This window comes from Diabrotica virgifera, chromosome 6 (genome assembly GCF_917563875.1).
Source record: "Diabrotica virgifera virgifera chromosome 6, PGI_DIABVI_V3a".
NCBI lineage: Eukaryota > Metazoa > Arthropoda > Insecta > Coleoptera > Chrysomelidae > Diabrotica > Diabrotica virgifera.
In genome coordinates, this window is record NC_065448.1 from 148,531,611 (window position 1) to 148,555,406 (window position 23,796).

At 33.9% G+C, this 23,796-nt stretch overlaps 1 protein-coding gene across 1 annotated transcript in view; it reads right to left on the bottom strand.

The window, feature by feature from the left end:
- LOC114342822 (retinol dehydrogenase 13-like) overlaps window positions 1–23,796 on the bottom strand; it is an 89,740-nt gene that overhangs the window by 11,787 nt on the left and 54,157 nt on the right. The window contains exons 2-4 of the mRNA XM_050654134.1: window positions 21,138–21,256; window positions 3,062–3,331; window positions 2,692–2,892 (exon numbers count right to left, since the gene is read on the bottom strand). Coding sequence (XP_050510091.1) covers window positions 2,692–2,892; window positions 3,062–3,331; window positions 21,138–21,256 — 590 coding nt within the window. The remainder of the gene's footprint in view (window positions 1–2,691; window positions 2,893–3,061; window positions 3,332–21,137; window positions 21,257–23,796) is intronic.

Consider the following 23,796-nt stretch of genomic DNA (forward strand, 5'->3'; position numbering starts at 1 on the left):
CATATATGCTGGTTTGTTGTATTCCAGGGACTTTTCTCTTACTTGTCTTATTACAAAAACTGCATCCGTGCATGATCATCCTGTCCGAAATCCTTGCAGTTCCTCTTGCAGAGTTTTGCGTTCGTTTATTTTTGTCGCTATAATTCTTGTTGTCAATTTGAGTCTTGTATTTAAAAGATTTATTGCTCGATAATTATTTGGGTCTTCTTATCTCCTTTCTTGAAGAACATCAGCATAATTGCTCTCCTCCATTCATCTGGTATTCTGTTCGTGGTGATTATTTTATGAATAAAAGTTGCAGTTGTTGTAAAAGGTGATCACCTCCATATTTTAACAGTTCATTTGGTATTTGATCTTCCCCTGGTGACTTTCTATTTTTTAATTTATTTATTCCCTGTTTCACACCTATTTGGGAGATTTCGGTCTTTTCATCAATTACTATATTTAGCGTATCTGGTAAAGATTCTTCGTTATCTTTTTTAAACATTTCTGTCAGGAAGGCCACCCATGTATCCTCATTCATGTGTTCTATTTTAACTAGTTCTTTCAGTTCGCTTCTTTGTTGTCTTATGAAACGCCATACTTGTTTCTGTTGTCCGTAGAAATCCATCTCTAGCCCTTCCTAGAAAATCGGTTTTAATTCTCAAAATTCCACGGTTTTACTTTTTTACCGCGGATGACTGGTCTATACACAATGTTTTAAAATTTATGCAGTAGAAAGCAGAACGAAATATGTAATAATATACTATTTATTGAGTTACATAGAATATAGAATACAAGAACGGGTAGCTGCTTTGACAGATTTAGTAAAGAAATAATTATGTATATTATTGTATGTTTGTTTTGTAAATAAGTATTCCGAATATTCTCGACTACCAACAAAATAATATACAAAGATTTATTGTTGTATAACATGTCAAGTAATTGAATCAAACATAATAAACGGATACATGTTTGCAGGGCCGTAACTACCATTGGAGCAACCGGGGCAGTGCCCCGGGGCCCCCGGCCAAGAGGGGCCCCGCAGGGGCCCTCCTTTGGTTGGCCGTGCATAGATTTTAACGAGGAAAATAAAAATATGTATTTTAAAACCCGATCCCAACAAATAGTTTCAAATGAGACAATTTTAAAAAGAACCTACAGATGCACCCTAGACCTCAACATAAAGTTGAGGGGGCTAAGCTGAGCCCCCCGAGACCATAATATAAAAATTTAAATTATTACCTAGGAAATTAGTTATTTTGGCGTAATAAAACTTAAAATGCCATTGGAAGAGGAGGCCCGGGCTAAGCTGGGGCCCCCGAGACTAGATAAAATTGTTACTGAGTAAATTAGTCATTTTGGCGAAATAAAAACTAAAATGCAACCGGAATATGGGCCCACCGTCCCAGCTATATTGTCTTAACCAATTTACCCCAGGCCACATATTATTGGTACGTAAAAGGAACCATATTGTAGCCGAAAAATGTACTTGCATAAAACAGATAAGATGGTACTTGCAAAATTATTCAACTTAAAATAAGGTGATTTCAAAATTTTTTGTGTTGGTCAACTAAAATAGCAATGTAGTATGTAGGTACAAGAAACTTCAGTCATTAAATGCATTAAAATGAGTTTTAGCGTCTGAGCATCTGAGTTTTAGCCCCTCAGCACCTGAGGGTCCTCAGATCACGTTTGCCCCGGGGCCCCCAACATCGAAGTTACGGCCCTGCATGTTTGCAGGAGGAAACATGTTTTATGAGAATAAGATTTATGAGAATAGCTAAAACACAACGAAATAACGATAATCTCCTTATAAACGGAACCAATGTCGATCGAGTACAATAATATGCATATCTTGGAACAATGATCAACGCCACAAATGATTACTTCCAGGAGATTAAAATAAGAATAGAAAAGGAGAAGAGTGCTCTGCACCAAAGATTTGAAGTTAGAGCTAAGAGTTCGTTTGGCTAGATGCTACGTTTTCTCGACTTTGTTTTATGGAATGGAAGCTTGGACCTTGAATGCGCATCAATGAAAAAGTCGAATCATTCGAGTTGTGGGTATATGGAAGAATTCTGAAAATATCATGGACAGAACACGTCACAAACAAAGATGTTCTGAGAAAGATGAATAAAGAAATGGAAGTCTTAACGCAATCAAAACCAGAAATTTGGAATATCTCAGACATATTCCACGTGGAGATGGATACAACTTGCTCCAACTCATTATGCAGGAGAAAGAAGCATAGAGCGACGTAGAATATCATTGCTGCGCAACCTGAAAGAATGGTACAGATGTACATCAAATGAACTTTTCACAGCAGCCGTCTCTAAAGTCCGAGTAGCTACGATGATTGTCGAACTCCGTCGCGGAGATGCCACTTGAAGAAGAAGATGCAGGTGTCAGTTTAATTATTATTATAGATTAATTATTATTAATAGACGATTGTTGGTTGAAGTCATTCATAAACAATTAGTATTCCTTATTTGTATTTAACTGAAATTATTGACAACAGGAATATTTAGATTCATAATAAAAATGTAAAATCATTATAGAATTATTGTTATCAATTTTACTGTGAAACAGGTAACAAATAAAAAATCGAAAAACCTTTGAAACCCGATTGATCTGACAACGTCGCGTAATTAAAGTTTTCGATCGGTCTGACCTTGGCGGTTTCAGATATTTCTGTCGACCTATACTTACTATTGTGAAGCTGCGCCATATATTTGGTAAACATCGTTAGGGCTAGTTTACTATCTGCAAACGCTACGAGCGGAGCAGAGTTCTTTCCGAAATCGAGGTCTAGTTTACCATTAAAATGAGCTAGGGCTGATACATTGATTACCCTACCATTATCAGATTTTTTTAGCAACGGTAATAGTAAATGGGTCAATAAAAATGGTCCTAAAAGGAAAAGTAGATAGAAATTTTCAACAATTTTTTGTATCGGCAAAATATAAAAAACAAACACTTACTTTTTTATTTTACAAAAGCAAATATCACACATTAATTAAATTAAAACAAACTTTATATTTGATAAGTCTTTCAATCAAAAAATCGTCATATAACTTACCTAAATAATTAGTTAAAAATGTATCACTCCCATTTTCCCCAAATTTTCCGATTTCTTTTGAATTATCTCGTATAATTCCAGCGTTGTTTATAAGAATATCAATCTTGGCGTATTCGTCATTTATTTGGTCGACGAAATTGCGAATACTCGAAAATTCCGACACGTCCAACAATTTTACTTGTATTTTTGCATCGTTTTTGATCCACTTGATTCTTTCTAAAGCTCTTAAGCCTTTTTCGCCGTTTCTAACGGCCAAGATAACAGTTGCCCCTGAAACAGAATTAGTATATTTAGTGTTGTTCTGAAGCTATTTTCTTGTGGCATTTTTATAATTACTAGTTTTGATGAGAAATAAGCCACAATTTTACTAAAAAAATGATTTTATTAACGTTTCGACGTCCAAATCTGATGCCGTTGTCAAAATACAAAAAATATTAATGATTATTAGTATATTTAGTATTACAAGTTTTATTGAAGCCACTTCCTGAAAAATTGTTTACAGATATAGTTTAAGTATGCGATATAGAGAACGACTTTAAGACCCTTTTTTGTTCACTCCGACCAGATTGCAAAGAGTTAATCGTCTATGTATATGGCATTTAAGTTTCAGTTGGGAAGCAGATCTTTATTAGAGTGAGAGTGTAGTTCTTAATTTCAAAATTTTTAAACTGTATACTTTCGTTAATTTTAGATTTAATTGTATTTTTATAAAGTTCTTTTAGTATCAATAATTCTAAAAATAAGAAAAGTAATTATAAAGGCTATTATACATCAGTTATCAATGGAAGCTAGCGGTAAGAGGAAGGGTCCCTGACAGGTTAAATGTCAATAAACAATGCCCAAAATTACTTTTAGTACATACGATAAGTCTTGCTTTAACGTGCCATTTTATAGTGGTAGAAATTGTACATGAGATATATCCATAAGAGAGCTCGAATATTTAGTTCCGGTTTTGATATTATTTCCGCTAAGTTATGACCGGAAGTTTTACAAAAATAACTCAACATTAGTGAAATCGTATATCAATCGACGCAAAAGTTACGCGAATAGTTCAAATATCGACTTCCGGTCGCGTTGGGTCTTACGAAGTCCAATTTCTTCTTTTGAGTATATTTCTACGATATTCCGGGATGTATTCGATAGCTTCCTTTTTTGACAAAACGCCCATGATAATGCTCTGAAAGTACTTGGGCAAGATTTAATAAATAACTGTTACTGTGCTCGATATCTGCCTTTTATTTGTAAAATTACATATGTAAATTAAAATATTTATTTTTTAAGTTATTGCAGGACATATCGTATGTACATATTTATTTACCGGAAAAAATCAGCTGCCGGACTAAAACTTAAAGCCAAACTACCAAAACCTACAAATCTGACTGTTCCATTATATTTTTTACTAGTATTTATTATACACATTATTCACAAATTCTTAATACAAACAATGAACGAATTTAGTTTGACACCCCCCATGCAACAATTATTCAATCTTTTCTCAACATACTTGCTTCTTTCCCAGATCATTGGGATCAGTGGGATCGGCAGTTGTAGATTCAAACACTATACAGTGGAACCTCGATAAGTCGGATTAATCGGGACCGCGGCCGATCCGGGTTATCGAAAATCCGGGTTAGCCGCAGAATATGGTAAAAATTAATAAAATACGGTATACTTACTCCATAAGAGAGATAAACTCCATTATAATTTCAACATGAAATCCATATGCACAATACATCTAAATTACGTACAGTTGTATTGTTCATTTCTTGGTAAAATACTCAGTCAAACTGAAAAAATGCAAAATGCTTGTGTTGTCTTATGAAAATCAGTTCGGGTTAACCGGACTTCCAGATTATCGTAGTCCGACTTATCGGGGTTCCACTGTATTACAATTAAAATTATCTTCCACTTGCAGTATTTACTCTGGAGAACTATATTCAATTATGCAAGCCCTCATTCACATTCGTACTCAAAAAATTCCAAAATCTGTCATAATTACCAACTCTCTCAGTGCGTTACATACGATAGAACAGTTATATACAAGTAATCCTATAAGTATTTTAATAAAAGAACAATTACATTTACTAAAGAACATGACGCAGCAAGTAGGCTTTATATGGGTTCCATCACACATTTGGACTTCCAGGAAACGAAAAAGCAGATTTTCATGCCAGAGAAGCAATACACAGTGCGTCTTCAGTGTTAGTGAACTTAGTGCCTGTTTCCGATTACAAATCATTCCTTAAAGGAAAAGTGGTAAACAAATGGGAAAACGAATGGAATCTTTCGTAATCAACTCTAAGCACAATAAAGCCCTCAAATGAACCTTGGTGTGAGATAGACTTAAATCGCCAGCTGTTTATGAAGCTAAATCGTTTACGCATAGGGCATAGCAGACTTACAGCTACCTAATCTCTAAATAAAATCGCCCTATTTGTGACCTGTGTAATTGCGACATCAATGTAACGCATATATTAATAGAATAGAGTGTCCTAAATATATTAGTGAAAGACAAAAACACTTAATACCTATCAGTATAAAAGCAGTCTTAGGACCACGACCACACTGTAAGCTTACACATTTGTTTAATTATATGAAAGACATTAATGTTTTAGACAAATTATAACCACTGTTAACATTCTGTAAACCCCATTCTTAATTTGTAAATTATGTTACTGTTACCTAAATGTGAACTTATGTAATAAGCAAAATGCTATTAGATTTAAGTAACCATGTATACGTATCAATGATAATACAGCTAATAACCCAAAGTGGTTGCTACTGTCAACAATAAAATAAAAAAACGAATTTAGTATACCAACACAACTAATAATTTTGATAAAAGAAACTCTAAAAGTAGAAAGTTTATAAAAATCGTTTGTAGAAATATTTTGCCTTATTCGCCATCGTTGTTGTTTTGAAAGGGCCATGTATTTTGTTGTCTTCATTTATTTTTAGACCTTTAGACATTTAATGCAGCTTCTTCAAAGCTCGAGAAAATGTCCTTAACTTCTAATGTTGATTGTGCTACTGCAACTACGTCATTGGAAAAGGCGAGTACGAATTTTGCTCTCCGAGCAACTATGGTTTGATTTTTGGATAGATTTCTCGCATGACATATTCTAAGGCCAGGTTAAACAACAATGGGAACAACGGATCTCCCTGTCTCAATCCAGAATTTGCGAAGAAAGCACTTTGTATTTTCCCTCTATTCTAACTTGTACAAAGGAGTTAATTACAAGCATTTGAGTTACCGCAGTTAGTTTCTTGGGTACGCCCAGCTCGATCATTGCCTTCCATAGTGTTGGACGATTAACTAAATCAAACGCTTGTTTGAAATCTATAAAGATCTGATGCACGTCTTAATTATACTGCCAATATTTTTCAAGCATTTGTCTAATAGTAAATGTTTGATCAATAGTCGATCTTCCAGGCCTGAAACCACACTGGTAGTCACCAACGATTTCTTCGGCATATGGTAGTAATTTTTTAGTCAGTAATACCGATAAGCCAATATTTTATACGGATTAGTGAAATTCATGATTCCTTTTTCCTTTCTTATGTATTGGTACAATAACTACTACCACTCCATTCTTTCGGCATTATTTTTTGTTGCAGAAATATGGCAGCTACAAAATCTAACAATAGGGGAATACAATGTTGACACTAGGCCGACTAGGCCGAGGCCTAGGGCCGCAAGCAAAAGGGGGCCGCAGCGTAGTAGTAGGCTCACATGCGGCTGATTGTTGTTTGGCGGTAATAAAACTACTCATGTTTATTCAAGAATTTTACGTTTTCATGAGTGCATCTACTTCAAGATGGGTCGTGTTGGAAAACATTTTCAGAAATAACAATAACGAAAAGACACTCCTTCCAAAAAGAGTAAATGTTACAAGATTGGCTGCCAAATGGCATGCTGTAAAAGCTATTTTACTTAACTACTGGAGCTACTACGATGCAGTAAAAAAAATTTCAGCCGATACAGGGAAAACAAATGTGAGCCGAGCTGAAGCTAATGGAATCAATAAACAATTTTCAAATTAGAGGATTTTATTCTACTAAACATGTGATATGATATTTTACGTTTTGATAAGAGTAGCAAAACATTGTAAAAGACTGCTACAGACTTAAATGTGACTTGCAACAAATACAAATCTCTAAAGGAGTACGTATTTAGTCCCAGAGCCAACTTTGATTCCTATGAAAAAGAGGAAAAGAGATACCTAAAAATGAAACCTATATTCTTGAAATAAAAAGACACCCGAAAAGACTCTCCTTGGCGAAGACAAAGAAGATGAATCCACTGAACCCCACTTTAGTGGCAAAGAAGACTTAAAGATTAATATATTCAATGTTGTAATTTACAGGCTTTAGTCAGAATTGAATGAAAGGTCCGAACTTTATTTCAGTCTTAATGAAGAATTTGGGTTTTTAAACAACTTATCGTCAATTTTCAATGAAGAAATCAGGGGAAAAGCTTCTATTTTGGCTAAAAAGTATCGAATCGAAATAGATGATAACTTTGGAGAAGAGTGTGTACAGTTCAAATGCTTTGTTGAAGGTATATTTGATGAAGAAAGAGAACCTCATGATAACAAGATTACCAAGCCTCCGAGGAATACATTTTTGGAGTATCTGACACTCATTTGTGAAAGACAGTTAACAACATTATTTCCGAATATGGACACGGCTTTACGCATTCTACTATGCATGATATTGCATCCGAAGAAAGATCATTCAGCGTGTTGAAAAGAATCAAAAACTACTTGAGGAACTCGACTTCTGACGAAGATTCTAGATTGTCTAGTTTGCTTAGTTTTGTTTCAAATGCTGAGCTTTTTCAAGCCTAAGGCATCGTTTAGACACAGCGCGATATCAATCGAGTTGCTTCAATTTATTGTTGTGTGTAAACGGTACATCGCAGCGATTTATCGGAATTGGAATTGGATTGGAGTTGGTATCGGCCTGCATCAATGTATTGTAACGATCGAGTTGTTTCAGTTTATAATCATCAGTTTATAATTGCTGCGATATATCGCGGCGTCTAAACGCCACTTTAGACTTCAACGATTTGATTAAAAATTTTGCAGAGAAAAAAGCTAGAAAAGTGAGTGTTTAGAGTTTAGATATGAGATTTATTATGAGATGATTATGAAGTAGAGTGAGTGTCAATGTTATTCACGAATCCAACTTTATCCAAATTAAGAAAATGACATTGACGTTTTTCGGTATAAGAGAATAATGTGAGAATTGAACGATCTAGAAGTTTATTCGTTGTATTCTTAATATTTTATTTTTCAGAACCGTAGCCTATTACTATTACAGTTCATTCGACGGTTGAAAGGTAAAAGGTTGTAACCCACAAATCAATTTTTTTCAAGAAGTAGAAAAAACGCCCCATTTAAGTAATTTAATGAGGAATTAACTTAATATTTTTTTCATTAATTTATAGATCAATTATTGATCTATAAATTAATGAAAAAAATTATTAGGTTAAGTCCTCATAAAATTACTTAAGTGGAAATGGATATTATTTTGCTTTTTCTGTTACTTATAATGTCTTTTCAACTCGGCGCTTTTTTTTCTCGGTCTTTTATTGCCACTTGTACTTTTCTCCCAGAACGAAAAAAATTTTACCTATTTAATTTTAACAATTAACTGCAATATTAATAATTTTACAAATAACTGCTGTTTGCTAACTTTTTGAATTAGATATTTTTTATAAATATAGAAATTGTTGTTAGAGCTGTTTGGGGTTTTAGCCAAATTTGTAAACCAAGATTATTAATGTAATTAGTGAATACAACATTTCCGCATATTTATGTACCGTATTCAAATAGAACATTAGTGGCATTTCTATTCATTTATGTTATGCTTTGTATGTTTTACCAATTTTAAAAAGTAAAATTAAAATAAATACGTATTAATATGAAATGTGATTTATGCTTTAATTACATAATCGTGAAGTTATCGGGGGCCGCTCGGGGTAATTTGGCCTAAGGCCGCAAGTACCCTAAATCCGGCACTGAATATTGAGGAAGTAAAAAACTGTATATGTTACAGTTCAAGTTGATTCTCAGTTAGAGTTGACTCCAACTAGTTGGAGTCAACTCCAACTGAAACGAGCAGTAAAAGTTGATTTTAAAAATTTAAATCAACTTTTACTAGTTGGAGTTGACTCTTCCTGGATCGATTCAGTAAATGTTGATTATACGAGAATCTCAAGTGCATTTTTGATGAGTGTGCGTTTCTTTGTTTTGACCGTTTCAACTACTTATTAGTATAGTCTCTAACGTCGCCCCCGTTAGGTAAATTATTCTGATTCGATTTTTTGCACAAACTTACTCAAAGAAATACATGCGTATAACAATCCTTATAACAAATACACACGGTGTCACGCGGTACCGCGGTCGAAAAATTGTTTAACCAATTTTTGTTAACCAAATTCTCAAAAATAATCTCATATTATGTAAAAATGTAAAGGTTTTATTGTGTTAAAATTGTAAATATAGATAGCAGTACATGAAGAGTTTAAAGTGTGTCTGAAGTAACAATGTACCTATTTTAAATGGGTTTTACTTTTTCGCACTGTTTTTTAGCACACTTTCATATAATTAAACATCCTTAACTTTCGCCTTCGGGAGGAAATCAGACACGCCCTTACAACGGCAACTGAAATGCTCACAAAACAGCGACCACGGAAGCAAAGATGGATGACAGAGGAAATATCGGATTTAATGGATGAAAGAAGAAAATGCAAACAGCACAGAGTAATGTACAAAGCATTAAATAGAACCATTAAACAAAAAATAAAAATTGCAAAAGAAAAATGGATAACACAACAATGTGAAGAAATCGAAAACTTATATAAAAAACATGATGACTTCCATCTGTATAAGAAACTCAAGGAATTCACAGGCACGACATACTCACAAGGACCAAATAATCTAATCAACGCAGAAGGCAAACTGATTTCAAGCCCTGAAGAACAAATAAACATGTGGGAAGACTATATAAAGGAACTCTTCTATGACATCAGAGAACCTCCTACATTAAATACCGAAAACGACGAAGGTCTTCCAATACTAAAGTCCGAACTGAAATATGCTCTACGTCAACTAAAAAACAACAAATCTGTAGGAAAAGATGAAATACCAGCTGAGCTATTGAAGTTAATTAACGAGGAAAACTTAGACCTTCTTCTTGGACTATTTAATAATGTTTACAATACAGGGACTATCTCTAAAATATGGCTTGAAGCAGTCTTCATACCACTGCCTAAAAAGAAGAACGCCAAATTATGCCAGGACTTCCGCCTTATAAGTCTATTAAATAACATTCTGAAGCTTTTCTTGCGTATCATACAAAACAGAATATATTATAAAAAATGTGATGAGGTCACCGGTCAAGAACAATTTGGCTTCAGGAAAGGTATGGGGAAACGAGAAGCAATATTTTGTCTTCAAACTCTGGCACAAAGATACAAAGATCAGCAAGCAGACCTTTTTATCTGTTTCATAGATTTTGAGAAAGCGTTCGATAGGGTGAAGCACAAGACCTTGATAAAAAGATTGAATGACATCGGAGTCGACAAAAGAGATTCTAAAATTATAGAGGCTACTTATTGGAATAGCAATCATAAAGACCAATGGTAATACGTCAAGGCCAATTGAAATACAACGAGGTGTTAGACAGGGTTGTATGCTATCACCCATACTTTTAACGTCTACTCTGAGGTAATATTTGCGAACTCTTTATCGCACCCTTCAGAAGGAATCAGGATAAACGGTCAGAGAGTAAATAACATCCGCTATGCAGATGACACAGTATTAATGACTGATTCGGACCATAGTCTGCAGATACTGTTGGATAGGGTTACTGAGAGTTGTGAAAAAATGGGGATGAAGATCAATACTGCGAAAACCAAAGTTATAAGAATATCAAGGAACAATTTACCTCTTCCAATAAATATGTGAAACACCAACAGCTTGAATACGTAAGCCAGTACAAATATCTTAGTTGCTGGTTCAACAATCAACTTGATTAAAAACAAGAAGTCAAGAGCGAGAATAGAGGTAGCCCGACAGGGGTTTATCAAAATGAAAAGCTTATTTTGTAACAGTAGCATTAATATCAGCCTTAGATGTCATTTTCTGCATTGCTATGTGTGGTCAATACTTTTGTATGGAACGGAGGCCTAGACACAACACAACACTGATGAACAAGTTGGACGCCTTTGAACTCTGGCTTTATAGAAGAGACTTGAAAATACCTTGGACAACCCACACCACCAACGAATATGTTCTGAGGAGAATAGGTACAGATAGGGAACTGCCAAAAATCATTAAAGTCAGAAAAGTTAGCTACCTGGGACACATAATGAGAAACGAAAAGTACCGCCTCACGCAACTTATCATCCAGGGTAAGAGTGAAGGAAAACGAGGTCCCGGTAGGCGCCAGATTTCATGGCTTAGAAATATCAGAAACTGGACCGGCCTTGATTCAACATCTTTGTTTAGAGCCGCATTGGACAGAGACAGATTTGCCAGTGTAGTCGCTAACCTCCACTAAAGGAGAAAGCACCACAAGAAGAAGAACTTTCGACTTGTCATGGTGATGACATGTGAGCTATAAATTACAAAAAAAGTTTTGACAGTTTTGTGGTTTAACAGAAGTTTAAATTTTTAAATGTCAAAATGGTGCAATGGTGCATCTCACTCGCACTCACATTGATAGCTGCGTCAATACGCTCCTAGCGCTCATTGTTAATAATTAAAAATAACCGCTTAGTAATAAAATAATAACAAAAATTTCTTCAGTATCTTGTAGGGGGGTCGTTAAAATTTTATTTGGTAACTTTCGGACTTTCATAATAATAATTTTTAACCGAGTTAAATGGCCTTGAAAATGGTCATTTTCGTATTTTGCAAATTTTAAATCGCGTATAACTCGAGAACAACAAAATTTTACAGAAAAATCACAAAAGACCTCTTTTGCTCCGAATGACCCAAATAATGTAAAGAAAATTGTCCTAAATAAATTTTTTTTGTGAGTTTGTTTAAAAAAATTGTTTAAACAATTTTTCGACCACAGTACCATCTGACACCCTGTGGATTCGTTATTTGGTCGAAGAGGACCTCTTTTTTAGTAAGTTTGTGCAAAAAAAAATCGAACTGGAATAATTTACCTAACGGGGGCGACGATACAGCCTAGACTAATTTGAACATATTCAGTAACATTTCGTTTCTAGAATCGGCTGTTTGTGTGAATCAGAATCAACTTTTACTAAATGACATTGGGAAGAGTATACTTTTCCTAGTTGGAGTCTACTTTTACTAGTAAATGTTGAATATAAATCTTCATTTTATATTTATAATCAACTTTTACTGAAACCAGCCGTTAGAGTCGACTCCAACTAGTTGGAGTCAACTCCAACTGGATAATCAACTTGAACTGTAACATATATAATTAGAATCCTTAGCTGCGTCTGATAACAACATTGCAGAGGAAGTGAAAGGTAAATATTCATTGCCATAAATGTTACCAAGACTTAATTAGGCAACTAAGGTCAGATAAAGACGCAAAAGATACAAAATATATTTACAGTTTACCCTTGTAAGACACCATCATTTGTACCCTTCACGTAGAGTAAAGACTAGAGTTGCTTAAGTTTGACTTGAATGTTTGAACTTGACTTGAGTTTGACTTAATTTCAAGTCAAACTCAAGTCAATCCTTCTGACAAATAATTCAAGTCAAGTCAAACTGGTCAATCGTACAGGTTTGAAAATTCAAACTGTTTGTCAAACTAGTTTGAAAGAGTTTGAAAAATAATTTATTTAGTAGATATACTTTTTTTCGAGATTGACATGTTAGTTGCCAATTAAGATAAGAAAATTAATAATACAATGAGCGCCACATAAAAGTATCTTGATACAGGAAGCGATTCTAATCAAAATAGGGTAAATTTTTTGAAAATGATTCCTGTATGCTTAGAATTGCTTGCTGGTAAGTTTCGTTTTATCGATATAACTCTTTTATATTTGAGTGTCACTAAATTAAAACAAAGAATTCGTTGGATAGTTTTTGAAGTTATACTTCTTTACCGGCGATATGAGGGTGAATTTTTATATGTTAAAACCTATGATCCCGGCGCATGCGCATTATAACTTTGTTCTGATTGGATGTTCAAATGACATGTCAAAAATTATTCAATATGGGGGCTGTGGCACAGCTGTAGTTAGATTATTTATGGTTGTTGCGTTTTAAAATTTGTGTGAAAAGAAACAACAAACAAAAGTTAGTTAATAGTTATACTGCCTTTTTAAATAGTTTTCATATACCTATATTTTTGGACTTTTGGACTATTTTGGACAAGGAAAACTCATTCTAATTTGGTAAGTAGTTTTTATTATAATCATATTGTAATTATACATTTGGATTAGGTTGAAATACAGTAGAGCGTCGATTATCCGAACTAATTGGGGGACATAGGTGTTCGGAAAACCGATTTGTTCGGATAATCGAACTACAATATATTGATACATATTTATAGTCATACATATTTATCCACAAGTGAATAAATGCCATATTTATATACCTACATATTTATTTATATCTTGATAATGACAACTAGCAACTAAACAAAAAAGTGCAGTCTTTGCAACAACATAATTATTTTTGGATACAATATTGAAGAAAATTGAAGATATTTTAAGCGTCAATTACTAACGCTTGCTCGGTATTCGAGTGCGGGACGCGGGAGTCGATAGTTCGAATAAGCGGTCGTTTGGTTGATCGACGTTCGGATAATCTACGCTCTACTGTACATTTATTTTCTCAAGAATGGGGATTTTAGAGAGAAATCCCAAATTAGGTCCGATTTTTATTTTTAAATTATGATTTTTTGGCGTAGATTTATTTATCTAGTAGGTATGTAATGCTTTGATTTACATACTTAATTTGATTACCAACAAAAGTTCTACCAATCTTCATCTAATATATTGTTTTCTTACTGTTTTGTTATATTTTAATATTTTCTTCCACAAAATTTAAACTACATAATTTAATTATATTCAAAACAACTGTCAAACAGTAAAACGTTCAGTTACCCTATTTTTCCACATGACAAATAATGTGGAATTGGACGAGTGAGTCTAGGCTTCGATTACGAATCAAAGCGCCACGAAATTCACGGGTTAGATTCCCGATGCAAGTTTTTATTTTTTTATGTTTTTATTCATTTTATGATTGTAAGTATATTTGTTATATAATTTTTTTTTTCAGAAAATGCGTATTTAAAATTTTTGCCAACAATTACTTATTATCGTTCAGAAATCATTTTTTCTTTGTGGCATTTTTCAATGTGTTCGTGTGCGTTTTATTCTTTTATTTTTTAAATTTTTGGTATTGTCTTAAAAATCACATAGTATGTAGTAGAAGTATAACTTCTTACGTGCGTACAAAGTACACACACATTCTTTTTTATCATACCAAGTGTAATTTAATCTACTTTAGAAGCTTAATGAAACAAACAACGAAACCTTCGAACATTACATTACAAACCTTACAGCAAATGATCAGACGCTATGGAAGGTGACTAAGAAGCTTAAAAAACCATACACAACTATTCCTCCCCTCCATAAACCAAATGGTGAACGGGCTCGTTGCAACAAAGAAAAAACGGACGTCTTTGCTGAACATCTTACAAGTGTATTTCAAACCGAGCCACCAGACCCTGATGAAGAAGTGGAAGAACTAATTAGCGCAGCATGTCAAATGTCCCTTCCAATCAAAGTTTTTACTCCTATAGAAATCAAGAAAGAAATAACCAAACTTAACTCACGAAAGGCTCCAGGTTATGACTTAATCTCGGCACAAGTACTAAAACAACTTCCTCGTAAGGCCATTATTATGCTAACAGTAATATTTAGTCGCATGCTAAATTTGTCATACTTTCCAAAAATATGAAAATTTGCAGAAATCATAATGATCATTAAGCCAGGCAAAGCGCCCAATGAAGTAACATCTTATCGACCCATCAGGCTACTCCCAATCGTTAGCAAAATTTTTGAAAGATTGCTGCTACAAAGATGACGTAGCAATACTAGCTGTAAATGAAGATCACATACAAGCCTCACAAGACCTGAAACACCATCTGGACATACTCAATGAATGGTACACAAAATGGCGAACAAAAGTAAATAAAACAAAATCATCTCAAATAACGTTTACCAACCGCCACAACACATGCCCACCTGTAAGAATGGAAAATGGAGGAATACCAACAGTAACAGACGCTAAATACCTTGGCCTCCATCTTGACCAACGTCTTACTTGGAAAAAACATATCCAGACCAAAAGAAGACAACTAGACTTGAAATTCCGGAAAATGTATTGGCTCCTTGGACGCAGATCAAAACTCAACATCCAAAACAAAATTCTTCTGTACAAAGCAATACTCAAACCTATTTGGTCCTACGGACTACACCTCTGGGGCTGTGCAAAGTCAACATTACTGAATATAATCCAACGATTTCAGTCTAAAGTTCGAAGATCATTATCAATAGTGGATGCACCATGGTACGTAACTAATCAAACACTTCACGAAGACTTAAATATACCTTTCATCAGAGAAGAAATCCATCGAGCCACGGAGTCACAAAATGAGTGTACCATTGACCATGACAATGAGTTAGTAAGGGAATTATTCCATAGACTAGTAATTCCATAGTTATTCCATAGTTAGTAAGGGAATTATTCCAACAAGGAGACTAGATAGAACCTGGCCTCAGAACCTATTTTAAAACTTAAACATAAATAGAATAAGATGGATGAGACATCATTGTAAGTCTCTTCTTCATGCCCAAAAACATGGAACAAATTTATTTAATACTCTTTTAATGATGTAGATTGTAAATAAACATAATTACATAAAAAAACATAAAAACATAAAATAAACATAATTACATAAAAAAACTTTAAAGTATTACGTAACGCAAGTTGGGGGAGGGTAACGCAAGTTAGTAAATGGACTAATTAAACATCTAAGATCTAACATCACGAGAAAAACCAAATCCAAAATATACAAAACCCTGATAAAACCGGTCTGTCTATATGGATCAGAGACATGGACACTGTCGAAAAGCGATGAGAACTTATTAGGTACGTTTGAACGAAAAATCCTCAGACACATATATAAGGGGGTGAAATAAAATGACGTATGACGTAGAAGATATAATTTTGAACTATACGCAGCATAAAACGAACCCGACGTCATAACATCCATAAAGATCGGACGTCTGCGCTGGATGGGCCATGTTAAACGGATGTTGGAGACCGAAACACCAAAACATATAATAAGGCAAACACCAGTAGGGAGAAGGTCAAAGGGAAGACCCAAACTTAGATACATGGAAAAGTCGAACAAGATCTGAAAACACTTGAGATTACCCACTGAAAGAACAAAGCAAGGAACAGAACAGCATGGCGGAAATTCCTAGAACAAACCAGGACCCAAAAAGGGTTGTCGAGCTACTGATGATAATGAAGTTGGGGAAGGGGGTCATGTAAAACGTTACGGCGCGTTATACGGGGAGGCGGGGTTCGAACAACGCGTTACATAACATTGTTTTTTAACTTAAATAAAAAACTACGGAATCACAATCTCCCAACTTTTCAACTTTCGTTTATATTTTACATAGAACCCCTGGATTGTATTATATTGCCCCCTCACGCTCCGCTCATGTTACAATAGGACAATAGTATTCAAGTGAAAAAATCTTAAAATTTGTATTAACCAGATCAAGCACATGTTTGCAACAAATGACTGGACCTTTCTTCACAACAAAAGATGAAAAGGTACAGATGGAATAAAGAGGTTGTAAAATTGTGTTACGATACTTGAACGGCCCCTTTCAGAAAAATTTATGAAGGAAAAACAAAATATTATATTTTTGATAGAGTAGGTTTAATGAATTTTTTGCTACTTTGCAATGTCGTCTTAAAGAATTATAGTCCGTCCGCTATAACTTTTCCCATCCGGTACGATTCATTTTCAATCAAATTAAGTCAAAACAGAAAGTGAAACGTACGCCGATGTGTGTAGTATATAGTATACAGTATCCAAAATGTATATTACATATCGATGTTCGTTTCAATTTATGTTTTGACTTAATTTGATTGAAAATGAATCGTATTGCATGGGAAAAGTTATAGCGGACGGACTATAGTTCACTAGTTGTCATTTTATAACACTATTCTTTATTTTTACATAATACAAGTATGCACTTTTCAATTTTTATTGTTCTGAGATCACCTGCCGCAATATCAAATAAATCAGTATATTTTATTTTTCTTAATTAATTCTACTTCAACAACAGATTTTTTCTCTTAATTTTTGCAGTGGAAGAGAAGGGATACCTTTAAAATCAGACTCAATCTGATCTGGTACTTGTTCTGAGCCGAAAAATATTCAGGTTCAGATATTATTTCACAAAGCACACACTCCAAAACCATAGGCGTAACCACGGGGTGGTTTTGGGGGTTATAAACCCCCATTTGGATGTACTTTGTGCTCTATACGCTGAACGCCATTATTATTCCATACCCCCCAGAGACCATCAAGTAGTTGTAACCCCCCCTTAGGATCATCCTTGTTACACCTCTGTTCAAAACGAACGTAATAAACAAGCCAAGGACATACTTCTTAATATGAACTACAAACTAATTTGCGGAGTAGCAGAGTACAGATTCAGACCTATCCAAATAAGTCAAAACAAAAGTCGGTACGCTCTCAATTAGAATTGGAAATAAACACGTTGCGCAATATGATATTCAAACTTCAAACTGTTTGAAGAAGTTTGATTTCAAGTCAAACCTAAAGATATCGAAATCAAGTCAAGTCAAACTTTTTTACAGAAAAAGTTTGGTTTTCAAGTCAAGTCAAGTTTGTTGAATAAAATCAAACTAGTTTGACTTGATGCATCTCTAGTAAAGACGTAGAAATTAAACTGGATGATTGCATTTCTTTTCAATTTGAGTTCCACTATCCTCCTATACGTGTTTCGAGATTATACCTCTCGCCAGGGAGACTTTGTAAGAACTCGAGTTGAACTGAAATGCTGTAAAATTATATAGCCATATAGCCTTTATAGTAAGTAACATTACATTACCTTGTAGTTCGCCTAAATCGCTATCAATGAGAGTCTCCTGACTTCTTGGTTCTTCATGTAGAGGTCGCTACTAGACCACGGCATGTTATGTTACTATAAAGGGCATATTAGTTCGATAGCATTATTTTACTGTTAATTTTCATTGTTTTTTAGTAATTTTCTACCCGATTTTCCTCCGTATCAACAATATGCATTTTCGATAATTGTTTCATAATAATAATTTATATTATAAAATATTATTTTTGCCCCTAGTGAGTGGATCTTTATTATTTTCTCCACTCTTTTTTTACGAACTTTGCTTTTAACTTTACATTTTTTATCCTGTTTAACTTTTATCGCTTATCGCAAATTCACAAAAACATAAAAGTCCAGGCTGTATCGTCGCGCCCGTTAGGTAAATTATTCCAATTCGTTTTTTTTTTTGCACAAACTTACTCAAAAAGAGGTCCTTATAACAAATCCACAGGGTGCCGGGAGGTGCCGCGGTCGGAAAATTGTTTAAACATTTTTTTAAACAAATTCAAAAAATCAATTTTTTCACTGTGGACAATTTTTTTTAGATTCTTTGGGTCATTCTGTCAAAAAAATCTCTCGTGTGATTTTTCTCTAAAATTGAAAGTTGTCGAGTTATATGCGATTTAAAATTTGAAAAACGCGAAAATGGCCATTTTTAAGATTTAATAACTCGGTTAAAAATTATTATGAAAGTCAGAAAATGAATAAATCAAAATTTAATGCCCCACTACATGATTATGAAGAAATTTGTGTCATTAATTTATTACCAAGCTGTTATTTTTAATTATTAACAATTAGCGGTAAGAGCGTATTGAGGCGGCCATCAATGTGAGTGCGAGTAAGATGCACCATTGGATTGGACTGCCGCGCCGGTATGGTGCATCTCTTTCGAACTCACCATTGACGGTCGCCTAATACGTGCATAGCGCTCATTGTTAATAATTAAAAATAACAGCTTAGTAATAAAATAATGACAAAAATTTCTTCATGATTTTATAGGGGGGCTTTAAATTTCGATTTAGTCACATTCTGACTTTCATAATATTAATTTGTAACAGAGTTATTAAGTCTTGAAAATTCTAATTCTAATTGTCCGAAGTGAAAATATTGATTTTTTGAATTTGTTTAGAAAAAATTGTTTAAGGTACTAGTACACTTTAGAAGACCAAAAATAATCTTTTTCAAGAATTTTTTTATCATAACCTTTAATAAAAATGAACATAAAACTTTTTACATATTAATATCTAACTCTTAGAGATTACAAAAAATATATCTTTTTTCATTTATGCACGTACACTAATATTGTAGAGGGCGCAAAAGTCGAGGCCTCGAAAAATGATGGCGGACAGTTAATCTCAGGATTGGGATATCTGAAACAAAAACATCGTACTGCATTTGAAAGAGGAAGGTTTCTTACGTGACAAGTTACCACAATTTGACCAAAAAATAAAAAATAAATATTTTTTAACCATGAAAAACCGAAGAAAAACGGGCGACTTTTTCACAAAACTTTTTCAAATTTCCGCAAAATCTTTTTTTGTATAATTTTTCACTAATGGTGGTTAATTGTCACGTAAGAAACCTTCCTTTTTCAAATGTTGTATAATTTTTTTTTTCAGATATCCCAATCCTGAGACTAACTGTCCGCCTTCGGAATTACTTTTTTTCGAGGCCTCGACTTTGGCGCCCTCTACAATATTCGTGTAGGTATATGCATAAATGAAAAGAGATATTTTTTTTTGTATTCTCTAAGAGTTAGATATGTATTAATATGTAAAAAGTTTTTTATTCATTTTTAATAAAGGTTCTGAGAAAAAAAATCTTGAAAAAATGCTTATTTTTGGTCTTCTAAAGTGTACTAGTACCTTAAACAATTTTCCGACCGCGGCACCTCCCGGCACCCTGTGGATTTGTTAGAAAGACCTCTTTTTGAGTAAGTTTGTGAAAAAAACGAGTCGGAATAATTTACCTAACGGGGGCGACGATACAGCCTGGTCTATAAGTGGAGTATAAATTTAAAACGTGTTTATCTAATCTAATCAACAAATAAATTGTTTAACACGTTACATGCGGAAACATTTCTTAAATATCTTCCTATCTGACGGAACGGGGTCTTAAAGGCCTCGTAATAAAACTTATTCTTATTTGGAGGATAAAAATTTTTCAATACTTCCCCACCTGCTAACGCTATAAAATTTTTATTTTTGAATCATTTTTAATGTTATTGGTACTGTATATATCCTAATAGAACAACTTTAGTCGAATTATTGTAAAAAAATGTACGAGCTTGATTTGACCCTTGCCGCCAAAAAATACGATTTTTAGCCATTTGACAACTTCGAGGTCGAATTAGTCTCAGGGTTTCACGGATTCACTCGCGTTTAATATGTTTCAACAACGAACACGAAAAAAAGATGGACAATGAATTCATGAATTTCACTTTTTTTATGAATGTTTGTATTTTTGAGTTTTATTTCAATAAAAATGTTACAAAATTTTCATGAAACTTAGTTATGAATTTTTTATTACCATATAGGAACTGTGAGAAAAGAATATGTTTTACAGTTTTACAATGAATTTCTATAAAACATAGGTATTCAGTTCTTATTTATTAGGTATAAGGTATAACAAAACAATTTTCAAAAATACAATACAACCCCGAACCGCCAGATAAGAAAATTTCTGACAAGGTCTGTTAGATCTCGTACCGGTATATTTGAAGTCCCTTAAAAATTGATTCCGCCATATACGAAGAACTTTGACTGGGCTAAATAGACATCGTCCCGCAGGTAACGTGTGAAAGAGAGAAAAGCCTATTTCGAGATAAACCCAAAGTCTTTATATAAAAAAGTGGTATGTACTTTCTAAATTTTTGTCACATTTACTCACCTCTTTTAACCAATTCCTTGGCTGTTTCAAATCCAACTCCACCAGAACTGCCTGTTATTATGACAGTTTTTCCATCAATTCTTACTGGGCTATCGCAGTATGTACCAGCCACATAAAATCTGAAATATTGCAAAAAACTAGAAAAGCACTAAGCAGGTAATTTCTAAAACAACAAGTAATTGGACTTCGCAAGTCCTAGGTTTTCACAAAACGTTACCGGAAGTAGAACTGGAAGTCCATATTTGAACTCTTCTTGTAACGTTGCATCGATTGATATATACTGTTGTATAATTGTTTTTGTGGGAAAAATGTAGTAAATAAATTTATATCAAAGACCACGAAATTATAGATTTTCATCGCCCTGTATATGACCAAAAATTGTAATAGGATAATTTCGTGAGTAAGCAGTGTTTTCGCGGAATAGTGAAATCGTTAAGAAGGTGGTTTTTTCTTAATGGGTTCTTGAACGGACTTAAACAATGGTGCGGTCAAGATTAGACAATACCGTTTATTTCGATTTGCAATGGATAATAAGACATTTGATAAAAAAAATCAAAGAAGGTTAAGCGGTAAACAAATGTATTTAGTTTAGAAAGTAAGGCTTTTTGTTTAGCAATGAAAGTAATTTGATGTCTCCCAGAATTTAACAAATTGGAAAGTTGTATACAAATTAAATCGATTTTTAAGAAATGATAATTTGGGTGTCTTGGGTAGAAAGGATGTTTTGTGATTGGTGGAAAATGATGGATGGAAGGGATGAGAGTGTTGAGTCTGATTTTGAGGAGAGAAAAAAGAGGCACTGTGTAAAAAATATCTGGAGACAGCAGTCCAGTTTTTGAAAAGTAAGAAGTCAGTGTAAAGTGGTGAAATTGGCCTTTGCGAGCAGAATCAAGTTGAAACGAAATCGTTGACCGGTTTGAAAAGTTAATTTTCCTGTGTCCGAGGATGATTCCTGTTTCTGTCTAGAACGAGTAGCCGATTGGTATCTATTTGCACAAGATATCGAGTAGAGAGAAAACTGAGTCGAGAATTCTAGCGAGTCCTGTTTGTTTGTTTGTGAAGCAGTTTGGACGAGAGGGACCTTTCGCAAACATCCTAAGAGTGCATGTGAAAGAATCAAGGACGACGCAATCCGGGAAAAGAAGTAGAGAAGAAACAAAAAGGTTAGTCAAATAATTTGTGAAGCGGAGGAAGTTTGTTTATATCCACACCATATTTGCTTAATTTTTGTATTGAACAGTTGTATAACATAATTAGTCATTCCAAATTTTAAAGAAGAAATAAATAATCAATTCAAAAGGAAAAAAGTAAAATTTATTAAATTTTGTAAGAATAAATAACAAATTATTTAAATAATTTTTTTTTTTTGTTAAAACATATAAATAATATTTTTTAACTTTTATATGACATTGAGTGTGTTTAATTTCCCTGTTTTTTCCTGGATGGAGTAAGCAACTAGAGACACCAGAAGCCACAAACCAAAGGTAAAGCATCAAAAATAAAATAGCCCTGAGAATAAAGTTTATTAGAAAATTTAATTTAAATTTAGTGGTTTTACATAAGCAGTAATTAAAATAATTGAGTAATTAATTAAATTAAGAATCTGCTCATCAATCTCATAAAAGAGAGAAGTACAGAGCATAACAAAATGGCGTCCCAACTGGTGAGGCATTAAAGGGTATTTCTGGTTGCAACTTTGAAAGGGAAGACAGGAGAAAGCAGGTGATTGAAAATTTATTATTAAGTGGTCATAAATTGGTATATTTGAATTTCGACATATGAATTTCCTTTATGTACAACTTCTCGTAATTTATTTTATTTGTTTGATATTTGCATTTGAAAATTTTTGAAATATTTGACAATTATTACATTGGGTAATTGGGAATTCGAGTTTGGTAGGCAAAGCGAGAGGTCGTGTGGCTGGTGTATTGGCGATAAGGTAATTAACCCAGTCTATATAGACATTTCAAATAACAAAAATTGCCGGAGAGCCAAATTTTGGTGGAGAGCTAGGGTATACCATAACAAATAAAGTTTAAAAAGTCCCCATCGATCCCATGTGTGCGTCAAAAGTTATTCGGGGTCAAAGGTCAAAATTTGAAATTTTTTGGATTTTTTTCGAAAACGGTAAGTTTTATCAAAAAAAAAACTTAAACCAAAGTTGTAGATCTTAAAATTCTCTACAAACATAGTCCTTACTATTTTTTTCCTAAGAGTCGCCATTCCTGAGATATCGCGATTCAAAGAGTCACATTATACGTGATATGCACACGTTTCCACACCGGGTCTAGTACTATTCGGCGCCGCCGGTTCGGCGCGGCCGGTTCGGCGCCGCCGATTCGGCTTCGGCCGGTTCGGCGCCGGCCGGTTCGGCGCCGGCCGATTCGGCGTCGGCTGTTTTGGCGCCAGATTATACCTACGTTACTTTTTTAGAAATTTAAGAGGCTCTTGATTTATATCTATACCACACTAAAAAAATATATTAAATGTTATTTTTTCCAACTTTTGTAAATGTAAGCTATTTAATTGCACATAATTAATTAAAAAATTAATATATTATATATATTATATATTATACAGTACAATTTTCAAAGGAGGAAGACCTAACCCTTCGGTCCAAACCTAACTTTCGGGTATTATTTTACATCTTCTAAAATTA